The sequence below is a fragment of the Anomaloglossus baeobatrachus genome, chromosome 4, assembly GCF_048569485.1.
Source record: "Anomaloglossus baeobatrachus isolate aAnoBae1 chromosome 4, aAnoBae1.hap1, whole genome shotgun sequence".
Lineage (NCBI taxonomy): Eukaryota > Metazoa > Chordata > Amphibia > Anura > Aromobatidae > Anomaloglossus > Anomaloglossus baeobatrachus.
Window position 1 is genome coordinate 93,973,932 of NC_134356.1, and position 18,743 is coordinate 93,992,674.

Genomic DNA, 18,743 nt, shown 5'->3' on the forward strand with positions numbered 1-18,743 from the left:
GCTACTACTGCTGCCATGACCTTGGTGAAGACCCTTGGGGCTGTCGCCAGACCGAAAGGCAGGGCTACGAACTGAAGGTGTTCGTCTCCTATAACGAAGCGTAGAAAACGCTGGTGTTCTGGAGCAATCGGCACGTGGAGATAAGCATCTTTGATGTCTATTGATGCTAGGAAATCTCCTTGAGACATTGAGGCGATGACGGAGCGGAGGGATTCCATCCGGAACCGCCTGGTTTTCACATGCTTGTTGAGCAGTTTTAGGTCCAGAACAGGACGGAAAGACCCGTCCTTCTTTGGCACCACAAACAAGTTGGAGTAAAAAACGTGACCTTGCTCCTGAAGAGGAACAGGGATCACCATCCTTCTGCCTTTAAAGAGCACACCGCCTGCAGAAGAGCATTGGCTCGGCCGGGAGGCGGAGAAGTTCTGAAGAATCGAGTTGGAGGACGAGAACTGAACTCTATCCTGTACCCGTGAGACAGAATGTCTCTCACCCAACGGTCCTTGACATGTGGCAGCCAAATGTCGCCAAAGCGGGAGAGCCTGCCACCGACCGAGGATGCGGAGAGAGGAGGCTGAAAGTCATGAGGAAGCCGCTTTGGTAGCGGTACCTCTGGCTGCTTTCTTTGGGCGTGACTGGGCCCGCCAAGAATCTGAGCTCCTCTGATCCTTTTGAGTCCTTTTGGACGAGGAGAATTGGGACCTGCCCGAGCCTCGAAAGGACCGAAACCTCAACTGTCCCTTCCTCTGTTGGGGTTTATTTGGTCTGGGCTGAGGTAAGGATGAATCCTTACCCTTGGACTGTTTAATGATTTCATCCAATCTCTCACCAAACAGTCTGTCACCAGAAAAAGGCAAACTGGTTAAGCACTTCTTGGAAGCAGAATCTGCCTTCCATTCCCTTAACCACAATGCTCTGCGTAAAACCACGGAGTTGGCGGACGCCACTGCCGTACGGCTTGTAGAGTCTAGGACAGCATTAATAGCGTAAGACGCAAATGCAGACATTTGAGAGGTTAAGGACGCTACTTGCGGAACAGATGTACGTGTGACAGTGTCAATCTGCGCCAAACCAGCTGAAATAGCTTGGAGTGCCCATACGGCTGCGAATGCTGGAGCAAACGACGCGCCGATAGCTTCATAGATGGATTTCAACCAGAGCTCCATCTGTCTGTCAGTGGCATCTTTAAGTGAAGCCCCATCTTCCACTGCAACTATGGATCTAGCCGCAAGCCTGGAGATTGGGGGATCCACCTTTGGACACTGGGTCCAGCCTTTGACCACGTCAGGGGGAAAGGGATAACGTGTATCCTTAAGACGTTTGGAGAAACGCTTATCTGGATAAGCGTGGTGTTTCTGGACTGACTCTCTAAAGTCAGAGTGGTCCAGAAAAGTACTCAATTTACGCTTAGGATACCTGAAATGGAATTTCTCCTGCTGTGAAGCCGTCTCCTCCACAGGAGGAGCAGGGGGAGAAATGTCCAACATTTTATTGATGGACGCTATCAGATCATTCACTATGGCGTCACCATCTGGTGTATCCAAATTGAGAGCGGTCTCAGGATCAGAATCCTGATCAGCTATCTCCGCCTCATCATACAGAGAGTCTTGCTGGGACCCTGACCAGTGTGATGAAGTCGAGGGCCGCTCATAGCGAGCTCGTTTAGGCTGTCTGGGACTGTCGTCCGTGTCAGAGCCATCACCCTGGGATGCAAGAGACACCCCCGGATCCCGGAGCTGTTCCGACTGAGGGGGACCAGGGAGCAATGAGTTAACAGTGCCCATGGCCTGAGGTACTGGTCTAGACTGCAAAGTTTCTAGAATTTTAGTCATAGTCACAGACAATCTGTCAGCAAAGACTGCAAACTCCGTCCCTGTCACCTGGACAGTATTTACAGGAGGTTCTGCCTGGGTTACCTCCAGCAGAGGCCCCGGCCGGGCAAGCGCCACAGGGGCCGAGCACTGCACACAGTGGGGGTCAGTGGAACCTGCCGGTAGAACAGCCCCACAAGCGGTACAAGCAGCATAGAAAGCCTGTGCCTTAGCACCTTCGCTTTTTGCGGTCGACATGCTGTTGTGTCCTCTGAGAATCTAGGAGGGTATATAGCAGAGGATCCCCAGCGACCGTACAGTGGAATGTAAAGCTGCAAGCATAAAATACAATATACACTTCGGCACCAGTGGGGGTCAGCCCTTGAGGGCAGCTTACCGCCCGCTGAAAAGCGGGTGTGTGAGCACCAGAATCCCGTGTCTGGGTCTCCCAGCCTCCTCTCTCCAGCTCAGACTGCACACAGGAATGGCTGCCGGCGTCCTGTGAAGAGAGGTATCGTGGGCGTGCCTCAAACAAAAGTGCGGGAAACTGGCGTCCCACTGTGCCCAGTGTGAGGGCTGGAGTATGCAAAGCAGACTCCAGCCCTCTGTGCTGACATTCTGCACAGCGTCCCGCCCTTCCCCTGACTGGCAGGCCTGGGGGCGGGAACGAAGCGAAACTAGGCCGCAAAAGCCGGGGACTCGAGTAATAAGCGCGGCCGTGATATATGCACGGCCAGCGCGGAAGTCCCCGGCGCACCACAAGTCCCAGCCGCGCCGCAGCGAAAACACTGACAACAGCGGCCGCGCGGCAGTTTCAAATACATGTCCCCTCTCAGCAAAGCTGTAGATAGGAATGGCACCAGCGCACAGCGCTGTTGTCCCCGGCGCACTAACACACCCAGCAATGCTGCAGTGTGCGCGCGGTCTGTACGGGGACACAGAGTACCTTGGTGTAGCAGGGCCCTGTCCCTGACGATACTCCGCTCCATATCCAGCAGATTCCCCAGGGGCTGTGGACGGCGCACGGTCTCTGTGCCTGGAGACAGGGAAATCCCACTTCACCCAGAGCCCTAAGGGGGATGGGGAAGGATGCAGCATGTGGGCTCCAGCCTCTGTACCCGCAATGGGTACCTCAACCTTAAACACCGCCGACAAAAGTGGGGTGAGAAGGGAGCATGCTGGGGGCCCTATATGGGCCCTCTTTTCTTCCATCCGACATAGTCAGCAGCTGCTGCTGACTAAACAGTGGAGCTATGCGTGTATGTGTGCCTCCTTCGCACAAAGCATGAAAACTGAGGAGCCCGTGATCCCACGGGGGGTGTATAGGCAGTAGGGGAGGGGCCTTACACTTTTAAGTGTAATACTTTGTGTGGCCTCCGGAGGCAGTAGCTATACACCCAATTGTCTGGGTCTCCCAATAGAGCGACAAAGAAATCAGGAGCGTCTGACTCCACCACGTCATCGTCCCAAGACTGGGGAGTAAATCACTGGTCTTGACTAGTCGGGGTCTAAGTCTCATCCTACAGTTTTCATTCATTTTCAGAGCCTGTGGTATCCAGTTGCAGCCTGATCCAGGTGTCAGATTTTTCTCATTTTTGGCAGAAATTAAAAATAACCAAAAGTGGTGCAGATAGCTAGTGACTGGACAAAACTATACAAAGCATAAATGTATCAAAATGTTAATAAAAACAACAAGACCACAAATATTGGGACGAAAATTAATCAGAGAATTAACCAATATAGCAGGAAATTTGATAACATACAGCTAACCAGTGTAACCTGATACTTAAAGTGCACAGTATGGGATCCAAATACTGTACCAGAGGACGCGGCCTAGCAGAGATACACATGGTCTGGCTACACACCGGTATTTGGATCCAATTCTATGGACTTACTGTAAGTATCAGGTTATACTGGTTAGCTGTATATATTATCAATATATCATGCTATATTGGTTAGATACTAGTCTAGATTAATTTTCTTCCCATTATCTGTGTTATTTTTATCTATTTTAGATACATTCATACTTTATATGGTTTGTCCAGTCACTAGCTATCTACACCTCGGGTTATTCTCAATTCATGCTACTTCAGATCCTGGCATTATGTTAGCTTTACTTGCCAACCTTGGAGGACCAGATTTGGGATCCAGTTATGTGGGCTTTCAGATGGTTATTTTTGCATGCAGATGTTGACGGCTTTTTGGGTTAACGGTTTTTAATATGGTATTTTATATTTTATAAAATGGGTTACCTTTATACATAGTTGCGCTTATTATTGTTGAGCCTTTTTTTTTTCCTTTTTTTGTATGCTATTTCATACTGCTCACTAAATTTAGCGCCCTTAGGGTGCGTGCCCATGATCAGGACCCGCTAGGTTCTGGACGCGGCAGGTCCTGACCTGCAGGGCCGCAAGTCTCCTCTGCAGGAGAACGCAGCTGGACAACCCACGTGTCTCGTGAATCACGGCACACGAAGGGACATATGCATTTTTTACACGTCAGTGAAAAGCAGGCCTTATAGGGAACACAAGCCCTGCCTTATACTGATATGTTAGGAGTAACAACTGGTCCTGCGTCATCCCCACACAGAAGAAATGTAAGACACATACTCTGGGTTGCAGTTCAGTTTCTGGATATCTTCCTGCAGACACGGTGTGGGGGGCTTTAGGGACGTTGGTGGTAGTATATTCCTCTCTTGGAGAAGATTTACAGCTCGAAGTTCATCCAGCTGCTGAGCTTGATGAATACTCAATCCTCCTACTGACGACACCAAATTGTTCACTCCGATGTTCGGCTACAAGGGAGAAAAGACAGTTCTACAGATTAGGTATTCAGGAAACGGCAGAAGTCCATCACCAACGGGATCAACCTGTAAACACATCTAAATAGGTAATAAACTACAGAAAAACAATGAATTTGTAAGTTTTGGAAGCGGAACCGGAAGAAACTAATTAGGGAAACACTAACCGTGCTCGATCTAGGAAGCAGGAAGCATGGCCGTGGAGTAGAGGACATGACCCCATCTCAGCTATGGCAGATGGCGCCTTGGGAAAGTATACGTATAACAAACGCTCCCGTTCTAATAACTCTTACAGATGCAAAATACGGAACCTGGGTGATTAACTGGTACACAGCTGTCGGGCGATGTCTACACGTACACTCGTGTTTATAGAAGGTTTTTGACAATGGCCACTACAAAGTGAAGAGAACCATGCTCTTCTGGCTCCGTTCACGGTCTACATCCAGCTGGAGATCAAAACAAACTAGATCAGTGTGGTACCTGGTGTTGGTCCCCCAAAAATCTGATATTGATCACCTGTCGATTAGGTCATCAACCCTTTCAAGTATTGGATTACCCCTCATTTCTACCAAATTGTAGACTATATAAGGCACCACATGCCTTTATGAGTGAATTTATGCCAGTAGCATAATGTAGTGGCTGATTGTGATGGCCTTCTATTTCATAGACACTCTAACGTCAAAACTCATGACAGTCCGGTAGAGAACACCCACACACACTACCTGTGATAGCGGCTGTGGTCGGTTGGGATACTGCTGGCTGGTGGGTGTTAATCCTTGGCCACTTGATGGAAAAACATTCTGGTAGCCAGGTGGTAATGATGGGTATGCATTCCTTGTAATTTTAGGGTTCTGCGGTGGAGTAGGTTGAACAGGTTGAACCATCCCTATGGTATAAAAGAAACCGTGACATATTATAAAACATTTTCTACAACATGAATTCTTTTCCTTCAGTGTTCTCCATATAGATCTAATAAGCGTGTCCACACAACATGGATAGTTCTACCGAGCCAAAATGGGAAGTAGGGATATTACCAGATCTTAGCTTACGAAATGATCTTCCTCAGAGTTTAGCGTCTTAAAAAGGAATGTGTCATCAGAAAGGGAAAAAATATTGCTTAACCCCTTCACGACTGGCCAATTTTTCACTTTCCGCTTTTTTTTCGCCATTCTTCTTCCAAGGCACGTAACTTTTTATTTTTCGGTCAACATGGTCATGCGAGGGCTCGTTTTTTGCGAAACGAGCTGTACTTTTAAATGAAACCATAAGTTTTACCATATAGTGTACTGGAAAACGGCAAAAAAAATTCCAAATGCGGAAAAAACTGCATTAAGATATTTTGTTCACTGTGTTCACTATATGGTAGAACTGATGTGTCACTGTGATGCCTGAGGTCAGTGCGAGTTTATAGACACCAAACATTAATAGGTTAACTTTTATCTAAAGGGGTTAAAAAAAAAAATTCACAAGCTTGTCCAAAAAAAGTGGCACATGTTTTGCGCTATTTTCTGAAACCCGTAGCGTTCTCATTTTTCTGGATCTATGGCTCAGTGACAACTTATTTTTTGCGTCTCGAGCTGACGTTTTTAAAGGGTGCTTTACACGCTGCGACATCGCACATACGGTTTGCAGAGATTGCACATGTGACCGGCGCTACAAAAAAGACCTATGTGCGATCTCGACAAATGTCATCTGCGATCTGGCGTGCCACATCGCTATCGAGATCGCAGCGTGTAAAGCACCCTTAACTGTATCATTTTTGCGCAGATGCTACATTTTGATCGCCTGTTATTGCATTTTACGCACAATTTGCGGCGACCAAAAAGCAATTTTGGCGTTTGGCAAATGGCGTAGCAGCAAAAAAATTCCAATCAGATTAATTGATTTTATATTTTAATAGATTGGGCATGTGAAAGCAGTGATACCAAATATTTTTTAATTTTTAACCCTTTAATTTTTAATGGGGTGAAAGGAGGGTGATTTTGAACTTTAATTTTTTTTATTTTTTTTTAAATGTTTTAAAACTTTTTTTTAACTTTTTTATTTTACTAGTCCCTGTAGGGGGCTATAGCGATCAGCAATCTGATCGCTCTGCCATATCTCCAAATCACAGCTACAGAGCTGAGAACTGCAGATATGCTGCTTTACTTTCAAGGCCGGCAGTATTCCGACATTGAGACGAAGTGACTCATGTTAGCTACAGGCATCATCACATGACCCTGTGCTACCATGGCAACCACCGAAAGTCACGGGACTTCCAATGGGGGCTAGGTAAGTCAGCATAATGGCGGCACGCATATACATCTCTCTGCCAGATTTTGGCAGTGAGATGTAAGGGGTTAATAGTCGCGGGTGGAAGCGATTCCACTCGCGACTAGCAGGCACACATGTCAGCTGTTAAAATCAGGTGATATGTGAGCGGATCGCCGCAACCTGCCCACGGCAGGGGGTGGGAATTAACCACACACGATCCATGACATACCCAGTATGCCATGGGTCGTTAAGGGGTTAAAAAGGAATGTGTCCTCAGAAAGGGGGGGAAAAAAAAAAAAAATATATAAAATTATTGCTTAAACACATTTAGCAAAAAAAATTAAAAGCACCACTGCAGCATTTATTTTCAACGCTGGAATGCTTCACTTTAAATCTATATATAAGAATAAGGCTGCACATCAAACTTAGATAATGGTATAATGCCTCAAGCATATGGAAAAATATTGGAATATACAATGAAAAATGCTACTTGCTAATTTGAACATGTGAATAATGAATTGCATACCTGCCATGAATATTAGGAAAAAGGAGATATTTAGCAATCGCATTGATCAATGTAACTGAGCCCCAAGGCCTCGTCAAGGCATATCTCTATATTGGGGTCCCTAGCTCTGTGACCCTAACTGTGTGTCATCTCATTGCAATTAAAAACTGCTATGGGTGGAGAGGGGTAACTAAGGACTTTCTTATATAGGAGATGGAAAAAACATGGCCGAAAGGGGCGGAGCTGTGTTCACATTCAGAAAAAAAACTACATATAACTGAAGTCAGTTATATGTAGTTTTTTTTCTGAATGTGAACACAGCTCCGCCCCTTTCGGCCATGTTTTTTCCATCTCCTATATAAGAAAGTCCTTAGTTACCCCTCTCCACCCATAGCAGTTTTTAATTGCAATGAGATGACACACAGTTAGGGTCACAGAGCTAGGGACCCCAATATAGAGATATGCCTTGACGAGGCCTTGGGGCTCAGTTACATTGATCAATGCGATTGCTAAATATCTCCTTTTTCCTAATATTCATAGCAGGTATGCAATTCATTATTCACATGTTCAAATTAGCAAGTAGCATTTTTCATTGTATATTCCAATATTTTTCCATATGCTTGAGGCATTATACCATTATCTAAGTTTGATGTGCAGCCTTATTCTTATATATAGTATGTATTTTTGGCTTGCACTCATATATATATATATATATATTAGTGCTCACTTCAGTTATCCTATTCACTTTAAATCTAAGCCTCCTGTCTTAGTGCAAAGCACTTAGCATTACTCCAGCGGTGAAATAAAAATCAAACCAAAACCCTGAAGTGGTGATTTAAATATTTTCATATATTTCATTTAAATGTTTGTCACTTTAAATAGATGAGCGTTACAGCTCACCTCCTCCCCCTCTCTAACCTTTGCCTAGAATAAATCATGCCAACAGAGCAACGAGTCAAGTCTATAGCAGCCAATGTCCACTGAGCGGAGCTTCACTTTGCAGCTCTGGTCAATTTGTTACACCAGTGGCCAGTGGAGCAGATTTCAGCCAGCAGTTCGGGGGCACTGTTGGACCACCACCAATCTGACATTGAGGACTTATCACGCGATAGGTCAATATGTTGTCATTGGACAATCCCTTTGACAACAAAACCGGATTTAAACAATAGATCTTTTTATGATGACACATTGCTTAAAGCAGCCCAAGAGATACACACTACGTGGTCATGTTATACTCGAAGCATTGTGATCATTGATTTTGAAGAATATTGGAAAAAACACATTGGAAAGTGAATACATTTTAGAATTCTGATAAATAATGAAAGACTGTAGAACAATTCTCCTAACATTAGAGTCCATGCCTCCTTAAAGTGGTGCTCCTCCTTGGGACATGAGAAGACGTGCCACGAGCGTTCACTAGAGGTGGCTTCTACATGTCTTTTGTAGTTGACAATTTTCCATCTATGTCTTGAATGCAACAAGACCTTTTAAAAAGGGGTCTTTCAGTACTGGACTACCCCTTGAGTGTCCCCCAGTTACGACATAAAAAAAAGAATGCAAATTACATTACACATTAATTATTCTAAAAGTTGACTTTGGGTAACTGGTCCCTTACCCACCCCGATCTTCCCCATGTGCCGCCAAATGGTACCATGAAAAGTACACCTCCGTGTTACAACACATGTGTTATTAAAATTAGTAACACCTAAAAAAAAAAAAAAAACTATATAAAAAAGGTAGCAGCAATTGAAGTTATTGCAAAGTCAATGTGTCCTTTACACCAAAGGTAATAAGCTGTATAAAAAAAAAAAAAAAAAAGAAGAGAATTTTACCATTTTTTGCACCAGTGTTACCCCCTCATCACCACAATTCGTAAGGGGTTAATCTTACTGTCGCAATGTTAACTAGTTTCTAAACAAGCTGTAAGGAGAGAAGGACTTTAGACATTAAACTTTGTGATATTAGAATGGCAGCCACGTACCCATGAATCCACCGCCTTCTATAGTGTCGTAACTATTCTGAACAGAAGAGCCTTCGCTGGGTGGATGTGGAGCAACACCTGACAAATACAAGAGGAAACATTTTTAAAATTTATTTTATGAAACGTGGTATAAAGTAAGAAATGCATCTGCTGTCAAGTGTGTTCTCTTTACAATGGCTGTATTCATAGTTAGGGGTTAAAGTGTAGCTAAAAACTGCACCTAAACCACATGAAAATAGATAAAATAATGTCTGTGGCCACGAGTTGTCATTTCTTACCGTTTTGTGATGAAGTAATCAGCCAATTTCATATAATATCTATACATACATACATACAGTGCCTTGCGAAAGTATTTGCCCCCCTTGAATTTGCCCACCTTTTCCCACATTTCAGGCTTCAAATATAAAGATAAAAATTTTAATGTTATGGTGAAGAATCAACAACAAGTGGAACTCACTCCAGAAGTTCATTGAGGATCTCTGAATCATCCAATGTTGTCCTAAATGACTGATGATGATAAATATAAGCCTCCTGTGTGTGATCTAGTTTCCGTATAAAAGCACCTGCTGTGTGACAGTCTCAGTGTTCTGTGTAAAGCACAGAGAGCATCATGAAGACCAAGGAACACAACAGGCACGTCCGTGATACTGTTGTGGAGAAGTTTAAAGCTGGATTTGATTACAAAAAGATTTCCACAACTGTAAACATCCCAAGAAGCACTGTGCAAGCGATCATATTGAAATGGAAGGAGTATCATACCACTGCAAATCTACCAAGACCCGGCCGTCCATCCAAACTTTCATCTCAAACAAGGAGAAGACTGATCAGAGAGGCAGCCAAGAGGCCCATGATCACTCTGGATCAGGGGTGGGCAATTAATTTTCCCATGGGGCCACATGAGAAATTGGGATGGTTTTAGAGGGCCGGTCTAATATAATTAACTCTGTTCTACACATACATACATACATACATACATACACACACAATGTATACATACATACACACAATCCCCATATACTACATCACTACACCCGCCACATACTACACCTGTAATATACATCCCTATACACTACACCTGTAATAAACTACACCTCTATATACTAAACCACTATATACTACATCACTACACTCCTATATACACCTGTAATATACTACATGACTATATACTACACCTGTAAAACTGCAGCACTACACCCCTATATATTACACTTGTATTATTCTACACTCCTATATACACCTGTATTATACTACACTCCTATATGCTACATCTGTATTATACTACACCCCTATATACACCTGTATTATACTATACGCCTGTATTATACTACACTACCTATATACACCTGTATTATACTACACTACTATATACTACACCTGTATTATACTACACCCCTATATACACACCTGTATTATACTACACTCCTATATACTACACCTGTATTATACTACACCCCTATATACACACCTGTATTATACTACACCCCTATATACACCTGTATTATACTACACCTCTATATACACACCTGTATTATACAGGTGTATATAGGGGTGTAGTATAATACAGGTGTATATAGGGGTGTAGTGGTGTAGTATAATACAGGTGTATATAGTGGTGTAGTATAATACAGGTGTATATAGGGGTGTAGTATAATACAGGTGTATATAGGGGTGTAGTATTATACTACACCCCTATATACACCTGTATTTTACTACACCCCTATAAAAGTACACCACTATATACTACACCCCCCCATATACCACACCTGTAAAACTACATTCCCATATACTACACCACTACACCCCAAATATTTGTCAACAGTTACCCCCCTCCCCCACCCGCCCCCCCATTGTCCCCGCAGGTTACTAATATCCACTCACCTGTCTCTTCTTATTGTCCCCTCCTCAGGCACCTCCGTACGGGCTCCCCGCTGAGCGGCTTCTCTTTTACATGCCCAGGCTGCGCCGATGCTGTATTCCTAGGAGCCCCCGCCGCTGCTTCTCTCTGTATGGGCTCCGGCTTCTGCAGCTTCTTCTCCTGCCGGGCGGGAACTTTTCAAATGACACACGCGCGCCATACTGACGAATCGTGACGATATCAGGGCGCGCGTGTGTCACAGAGAAAAGTTGCCGGGCAGGGAACAGAGGAGAGATTCCTGCGTTCCGCTGCCTACACTGTGCGGCGCTGCAGGATCTGTCCTCTGTTCCCTGCCCGGCACGCAGCGTGTGATGAGGGCAATCTGACTACGGGCCCCCCGGAGTCTGGTGCTCCGGACAACAGGTCAGATTGCCCTCATCAGTGACCGGCCAGCAAGGACGCCCTGAGCCAGGCGGGCCGGTCACAGAGAGTAGGCGGGCCGGATGTGGCCCGCGGGCCGCCCCTTGCCCAGGTCTGCTCTGGATGAACTGCAGAGATCTACAGCTGAGGTGGGAGAGTCTGTCCATAGGACAACAATCAGTTATACACTGCACAAATCTGGCCTTTATGGAATAGTGGCAAGAAGAAAGCCATTTCTCAAATATATCCATAAAAAGTGTCATTTAAAGTTTACCACAAGCCACCTGGGAGACACACCAAACATGTGGAAGAAGGTGCTCTGGTCAGATAAAACCAAAATCAAACTTTTTGGGCACAATGCCAAACGATATGTTTGGCGTAAAAGCAACACAGCTCATCACCCTGAACATATCATCCCCACTGTCAAACATGGTGGTGGCAGCATCATGGTTTGGGCCTGCTTTTCTTCAGCAGGGACAGGGAAGATGGTTATAATTGATGAGAAGATGGATGGAGCCAAATACAGGACCATTCTTGAAGAAAACCTGTTGGAGTCTGCAAAAGACCTGAGTCTTCCAAAAAGACAATGATCCTGAACATAAAGCAAAATCTATAATGGAATGGTTCACAAAAACGTATCCAGGTGTTAGAGTGGCCAAGTCACAGTCCAGACCTGGATCCAATCGAGAATATGTGGAAAGAGCTGAAAACTGCAGTTCACAAACGCTCTGCATCCAACCTCACTCAGTTCGAACTATTTGCAAAGGAAGAATGGATAAGAATTTCAGTCTCTCGATGTGCAAAACTGATAGACACATACCCCAAGAGACTTGCAGCTGTAATCGCAGCAAAAAGGTGGAGCTACAAAGTATTAACTGAAAGGGGACAAATAATATTGCACGCCCCAATTTTCAGTTTATTACTTTTTATAAAAGTTTAAAATAAGCAATAAATTTCGTTGAACTTCACAACAGCATCAGAGTAAATTCTGATTTTCTCCAGATTCCTATTCTTGAGGTGACACTTGGATGAATATTGGACGTGTTTTTGTGGGGGGGGTTTTTTTAGCAATACTGATTGACTATAAAAGTAACCGTTGCAATAAAAAAAGAATACATTGAATTGGTATAGTCATCTCTAATGGCGTATGCCTTCACTTAAAAGGGGTCTGTCTGAAGAAAATGCAAAGGCACATAGTACACGCTCAGCATGGCGGGGGCTTCACTGCCCCTTCCTACCTACTGGTTTTCTATCTTTCTCCGCCCTCCTACTGTCAGTCAAGGAAGAGGGGGCAGATCTGGATTAAAAAAAAACAAAAACAAACAAAACTCGTGCTTGGCTTGAATAGTCATTTGTGTTGATACGCTCCCTTTAATGATCTGCCAATAGTGCGACCTCTGGGACCACTAGTGCAATGAGAATGAAGAGGCTGCACTCTGCTAGTTTTCCTGCAGAGCATTGCTCCCCGCCCCTGGCTATGCGGGGAATCTGAGTAGAGACAAGCTGGAGTGGGTTGCCAGTTACACCCTTGTGCAGAGAAGCAGCAATGAGGGGACGTAGCACAGTACTCCCTTCATCACCAGAATTCTTCATTCCAGATAAGAGTCCAATCGTTAAACAGAATCTGTCAGTAGGATCAAGCCTCCTAAGCCATGTATATGGGCATGTAAGTCATAGGAAGCGGAGTAAAATGATATCTTGATATCATCGGTCTTATATTTTCTTATATGAGCTGTTAAGATCTATGGGCCGGACATAGATCAGCATGAATCTGCCTCCAAGAACTACCTTGCTATACAGTGTTATTTATGATCTCACTGCAGAGCAGTGTATGATTTTAAGGCTATGTGCCCCCGGGAGCTTGCTTCTGCGGATATATCTGCAGGTACGGCCGCCGGCATTCACAGCTATTTTTAGCTGCGGTAGTACAGCGGAATAGCTGCGGAAAACCTGCAGACTTTCATGCGACTTACCTGCGGATGTCCCGGCCTCTATCTCCAGAGTGGAGAGGTGGGACATCTGCAGATATTTCTGCAGGAGTAATTGACATGCAGTTATGTGCGGCTGCGGGACATTCGCAGCATATTCCGCAGCGTGGACACAGACACTCCCCATGTCCCATAGGATAACATGGGGAGTGTCTATACTTGCTGAAACCTGTGGATTTATTTGGAAAATTCAGATAAATCCACAGGTTTTCCGTGGCAAAATCCGCAAAAGCAAGTTCTTGTGGGCACATAGCCTAACAGCAGACTGTCAGTCATTACATGTCTCACACGGTTAATGCCCCTTTCATTTAAAATGAGCCCTGGAGGCCAATACTCAGGGAGATCAGTGTCCGGCCCATAGATCTTAGGAGCTTATTTATATAGTTGGAAAAATGTGGGTTTCTCTGGAATAAGACTTTGGACCTCAAAGCATACTATTATTCAGCCTCCAATGACCTACATGCCCATATAGGCAGCTTAGGAGGATGGTCGTACTGACATTCACTTTATGGGACAGCACATCCCAGCGATATGCCTAAAGTTACTGAGATGGGAGTACCCCTGTAATTTTATGGACTGCTGCAGCTGTTACGCGAGTCAAGGTTGGTAGGCACGCCGCTAATTTTTCAATCCACAGCATGCCATACGCATTGGCGAAATACAGCGGATTTTCACTGTGGATTTCATTGTAATGCGACAAGAAAAATCCACCACTAAATCCCACAGCGAATAAAACAGAAATTAACTGTAACATGCACATTTTCTTGTGAATTTGTTGCGGCTTTTTGGAGCGTTCCATGGCGTAGGTGTTACAGAGTGCACATACCTAACGGGTCATAACGACTATGTACATACGAGTGTAAACACCAGCAAAACAAATATGTATTACAAAAAACAAACTAGAAGATATTTCATCCACTTTTTTCCGTATATGACAATAACCTAAACAGTATGGCAATAGCCAGCAGAAGCTGCACCCGCACCAGGGTCTTCAGGGGCTCAGCGCACATAATTACAGGCACTCCTGTGTACAAGCCTAATTATAGCCCCAGCATTGAGTTTCTGGAGTATATTTATGTTCTCCTGAGGCGTGACCTTCCCAGGGGACAACCTGAAGTAAATATCAGCACAGCAAAATACAGAAGAAACCTGCCGCAGATCACACCCTTCACCTACAGAATCACACACTAAACTGACAGCGCGCAAGGATGGAAAAAGACTTCTGTACGCAGTTATAGCTCCGTCTTGAGATCCCATAAACTACCAAAAAACAAAAAGGTAATAATATACCACCTTGTTAAGTCCAAAAAGGAAGTTTTCACGGTCTTCGGATTCTCAGCTTTTTCCAGTTACCTGCTAAATTTCTGCAGTCGCTCTGTTACTATAGTTTGCTGAATCCTGACATTGTGCAATGTGCAAACTGTCAGAATTCTCCTCTATAACCAGATCGTATGTGTCATGTGCCAGCTACCAACTACTCCCCCCTCCATTAACGTGGTATAAGAAAAGCGGATGAGAAGCTAATTTAGACATGTGGATGCAACTATGCAAATCGTGTAATTTCGGTCACACTGTCAGGATTTAGCAATCTGAAGGTAAAAATTTTAAGCCGCAATATCATTTCAACAAACAATAAATAAAACATGTAACTATAGTCAAGCAGTTTAAGCTCAATCCCATACAACCAAATTGGTCACTAACTGCTCCTCAAGAAGGAAAACCACACATCAGCTTCAAAAGTTATATTATTTATTTACTCACTTATATGGCGCTATTAATTCCACAGCGCTTTACGGACATTATCATCACTGCCCCGATTGGGGCTCACAACCTAAATTCCCCATCAGTGGAGTTAGTGGGATTTGAACCCAGGACCGCAGTGCCACAAAACTGCCGTGCTAACCACTGAGCCACCGTGCTCACTTGGACCTGTTAGGGTAAGTTCACACAGTGCGTTTTTGCTCAGAAAACTGCATGAATTTGTTTCCCCAGCAAAGTCTATGAGTTTTCATTTTTGCTGTCTGCACACAGCAGGTTTTTTTTAGCTGCGTTTTTGTGGTCCCCACAAAAATGCAGCATGTCAATTATTTTTGCGTTTTCCACCCATTAAGTTCAATGAGATGTTCAAAAACGCAATGAAAACCGCAAATTGCAAATATAGCTGCGTTTTAGTGCATTTTTATGACTAAAAACGCAGCTATAAACGCAAGGGGTGGGTAGTAAAGGGACATGTACAGGAAGAGGATTCCTTCTGTCAGTAAACACAGAAGCGTGAATCCTCCCGGTACCGTCACCGCTGCTTCCATTTCCCGCCCGGTGCCATGTCGGCTCCCGTGCGGGAGGTGGAAGCGACTGCTAAATCAAAAGTGAACAGTAGAAAAATGTCATACTCACCTGTCTGCAGACTCCCAGAGCCATGTCCGCTCCCAGCTCCTCTTTCCGGTACCGCCGCCCCCGCTCTGACGGTGTGCCGGCTCCCATGCACGTACGATGGCTGCAGGACCTGGCAGTGATCACCTGTGGTCACCTGACGCATCAGCTGATCGTTAGTCTCGCGGTGACGCCGGCTTTTTACCGCCCGGCTGGCCATCAGCTGATGCAGTCAGGAGACTTCATCAGCTGATTACCGGCAGCTCCTGCAGCGGTCAAACGGGAGTCAGGACGGACGTGTGTAGTTTTTTGGTTGTTTTGCACTGATGCATCAGCCTAGACTGTACAGCGAGCGAGCGCCGAGTGACTGATTCCCCGGCGCTTGCAGTCAGTTCATGACAGCTGCAGACAGGCCGGGGTGATCTCCGGAGTTCAGGTGAGAGCACCGGAGATTAGCCCGGGATGTCTGCAGCTGTCATGAACTGAACCGCAAGTGCCGAGGAATCAGTCACTCGGCACTCACTCGCGGTATAGTCTAGGCTGCACTCTGGAAATCAGGTGAGAGCTCCGGAGTGCAGTGAGGTACCTGAATCCAGGACTGGAATTACTGGAGATTCCTCCAGTAGCCAGTCCAACGCTGTGTGTTTTTTTTTTGCACTGATGCATCAGCTGATTGTATAAAAGCCGTTGATACAATCAGCTGCTGTGTCATGTGATTCAGGCCTTGAACCTGACGACATCTGATCGCTTTGCCTTCCAGCAATCCGATCAGATGATATTGGATCCGGATTGGACGGCGCGGGACCCTTGACCCAGGATTACTGCGGAGGGGGGTTCTTTATTTCAATAAAGATGGAGTCACTAATTGTGTAGTGTTTTATTTCTAATAAAAGTATTTTTCTGTGTGTTGTGTTTTTTTTTTATCTTTACTAGAAATTCATGGTGGCCATGTCTAATATTGGCGTGACACCATGAATTTCGGGCTTAGGGCCAGCTGATAATACACAGCTAGCCCTAACCCCATTATTACCCAGCGAGCCACCCGTCATCAGGGCAGCTGGAAGAGTTGATACAGCGCCAGAAGATGGCGCTTCTATGAAAGCGCCATTTTCTGGGGTGGCTGCGGACTGCAATTTGCAGTGGGGGTGCCCAGAAAGCTTGGGCACCCTGCATTGTGAATTCCAATCCTCAGCTGCCTAGTTGTACCTGGCTGGACACAAAAATTGGACGAAGCCCACGTCAATTTTTTTTTTTTTTAATTATTTCATGAAATTCATGAAATAATTATAAAAAAAAAAAAAAAAAAAAAAAAAAAAAAAAAGGGGGCTAGCCTATATTTTTGGTTCCCAGCCGGGTACAAATAGGCAGCTGGGGGATGGGGGCAGCCCGTACCTGCCTGCTGTACCCGGCTAGCATACAAAAATATGGCGAAGCCCACAATTTTTTTGGGGGGCAAAGAAATCCTGCATACAGTCCTGGAAGGAGGATGCTGAGCCTTGTACTTCGGCAGCTGCCGTCTGCTCTCCTGCATCCACTAGTGGATGGAGTATGCTGAGCTTTGTAGTTCTGCTCCCCCTGACTCTCCCTCCAGCATACAGTCCTGGATGGAGTATGCTGAGCCTTGTAGTTCTGCAGCTGTCTGCTCTCCTGCATACACTAGTGGAGAATGAAGACCATATTGAAGAAGGAAATGACATCAGACCTTTTTTTTTTAACAATCTTTAATGGCAATGTTCATTGATAAAAAACGCATAAAAACGCAGTGAGCAAAAACGCACCAAAACATGGTAAACACGCATGCGTTTTTGCCGCAGGTGCGTTTTTTGCGGCAAAAACGCACAAAAACGCAGCGCTAAAAAAAACGCAGTGTGTGAACTTAGCCTTTGAGGTTTTCTTGTATCTTTGATAAGAGGGACATGATCTAGGTGGTTTTGGTGGCACTGCCAGACTACTGTTATGTGGGTGTATGTGGCTTGTTAGGAGAGCTACTTTTCTGGTCAAACACTTACATGTAACCCAGGGGTGGGGAACCTCCGGCCCGCGGGCCGTATACGGCCCGTGACGACTTTTTATGCGGCCCCCGGGCACATTCCCGGGGACCATTGTGCTTTGGTGGCAGCAGCGCTTTTCCCGGCTGCTGGCCCTTTAAATCCCACTGCCTTATGCCCTGTGGGTAGATGCTAGAATGTACGGGCTCTCTCCAGATCCTGACTTCCAGGACCTGACTGCAGCCCATACATTCTAGGCTTATCCCCGGCCTGTGTGCTCTGGTGGGCGGGTAAGCAGCACGCTGCGATAAAGTCACACAGAAGAGCTGCAGCAGGTTTACCAGCCTCCCGGACCTGCTGTGTGTGTGTGACTCTCCCTCCCCCTCACTGCGAGTACTCAACCCATCGCTGCCCCCCCCGCTCAGTGCTGTGTACCCCCTCGTGCAGTGTGTACCCCCTCGTGCAGTGTGTACCCCCTCGTGCAGTGTGTACCCCCTCGTGCAGTGTGTACCCCCTCGTGCAGTGTGTACCCCCTCGTGCAGTGTGTACCCCCTCGTGCAGTGTGTACCCCCTCGTGCAGTGTGTACCCCCTCGTGCAGTGTGTACCCCCTCGTGCTGTGTGAACCCCCTCGTGCTGTGTGAACCCCCTCGTGCTGTGTGAACCCCCTCGTGCTGTGTGAACCCCCTCGTGCTGTGTGAACCCCCTCGTGCTGTGTGAACCCCCTCGTGCTGTGTGCACCCCCTCGTGCTGTGTGCACCCCCTCGTGCTGTG

At 45.6% G+C, this 18,743-nt stretch overlaps 1 protein-coding gene across 1 annotated transcript in view; it reads right to left on the reverse strand.

Moving 5' to 3' along the window:
• The window catches only part of SEC24A (SEC24 homolog A, COPII component), a 158,827-nt gene that overhangs the window by 95,036 nt on the left and 45,048 nt on the right, over nt 1-18,743 (reverse strand). Inside the window, exons 4-6 of the mRNA XM_075344468.1 lie at nt 9,351-9,428; nt 5,334-5,497; nt 4,421-4,605 (exon numbers count right to left, since the gene is read on the reverse strand). Of these exons, the coding sequence (XP_075200583.1) occupies nt 4,421-4,605; nt 5,334-5,497; nt 9,351-9,428 (427 nt within the window). The remainder of the gene's footprint in view (nt 1-4,420; nt 4,606-5,333; nt 5,498-9,350; nt 9,429-18,743) is intronic.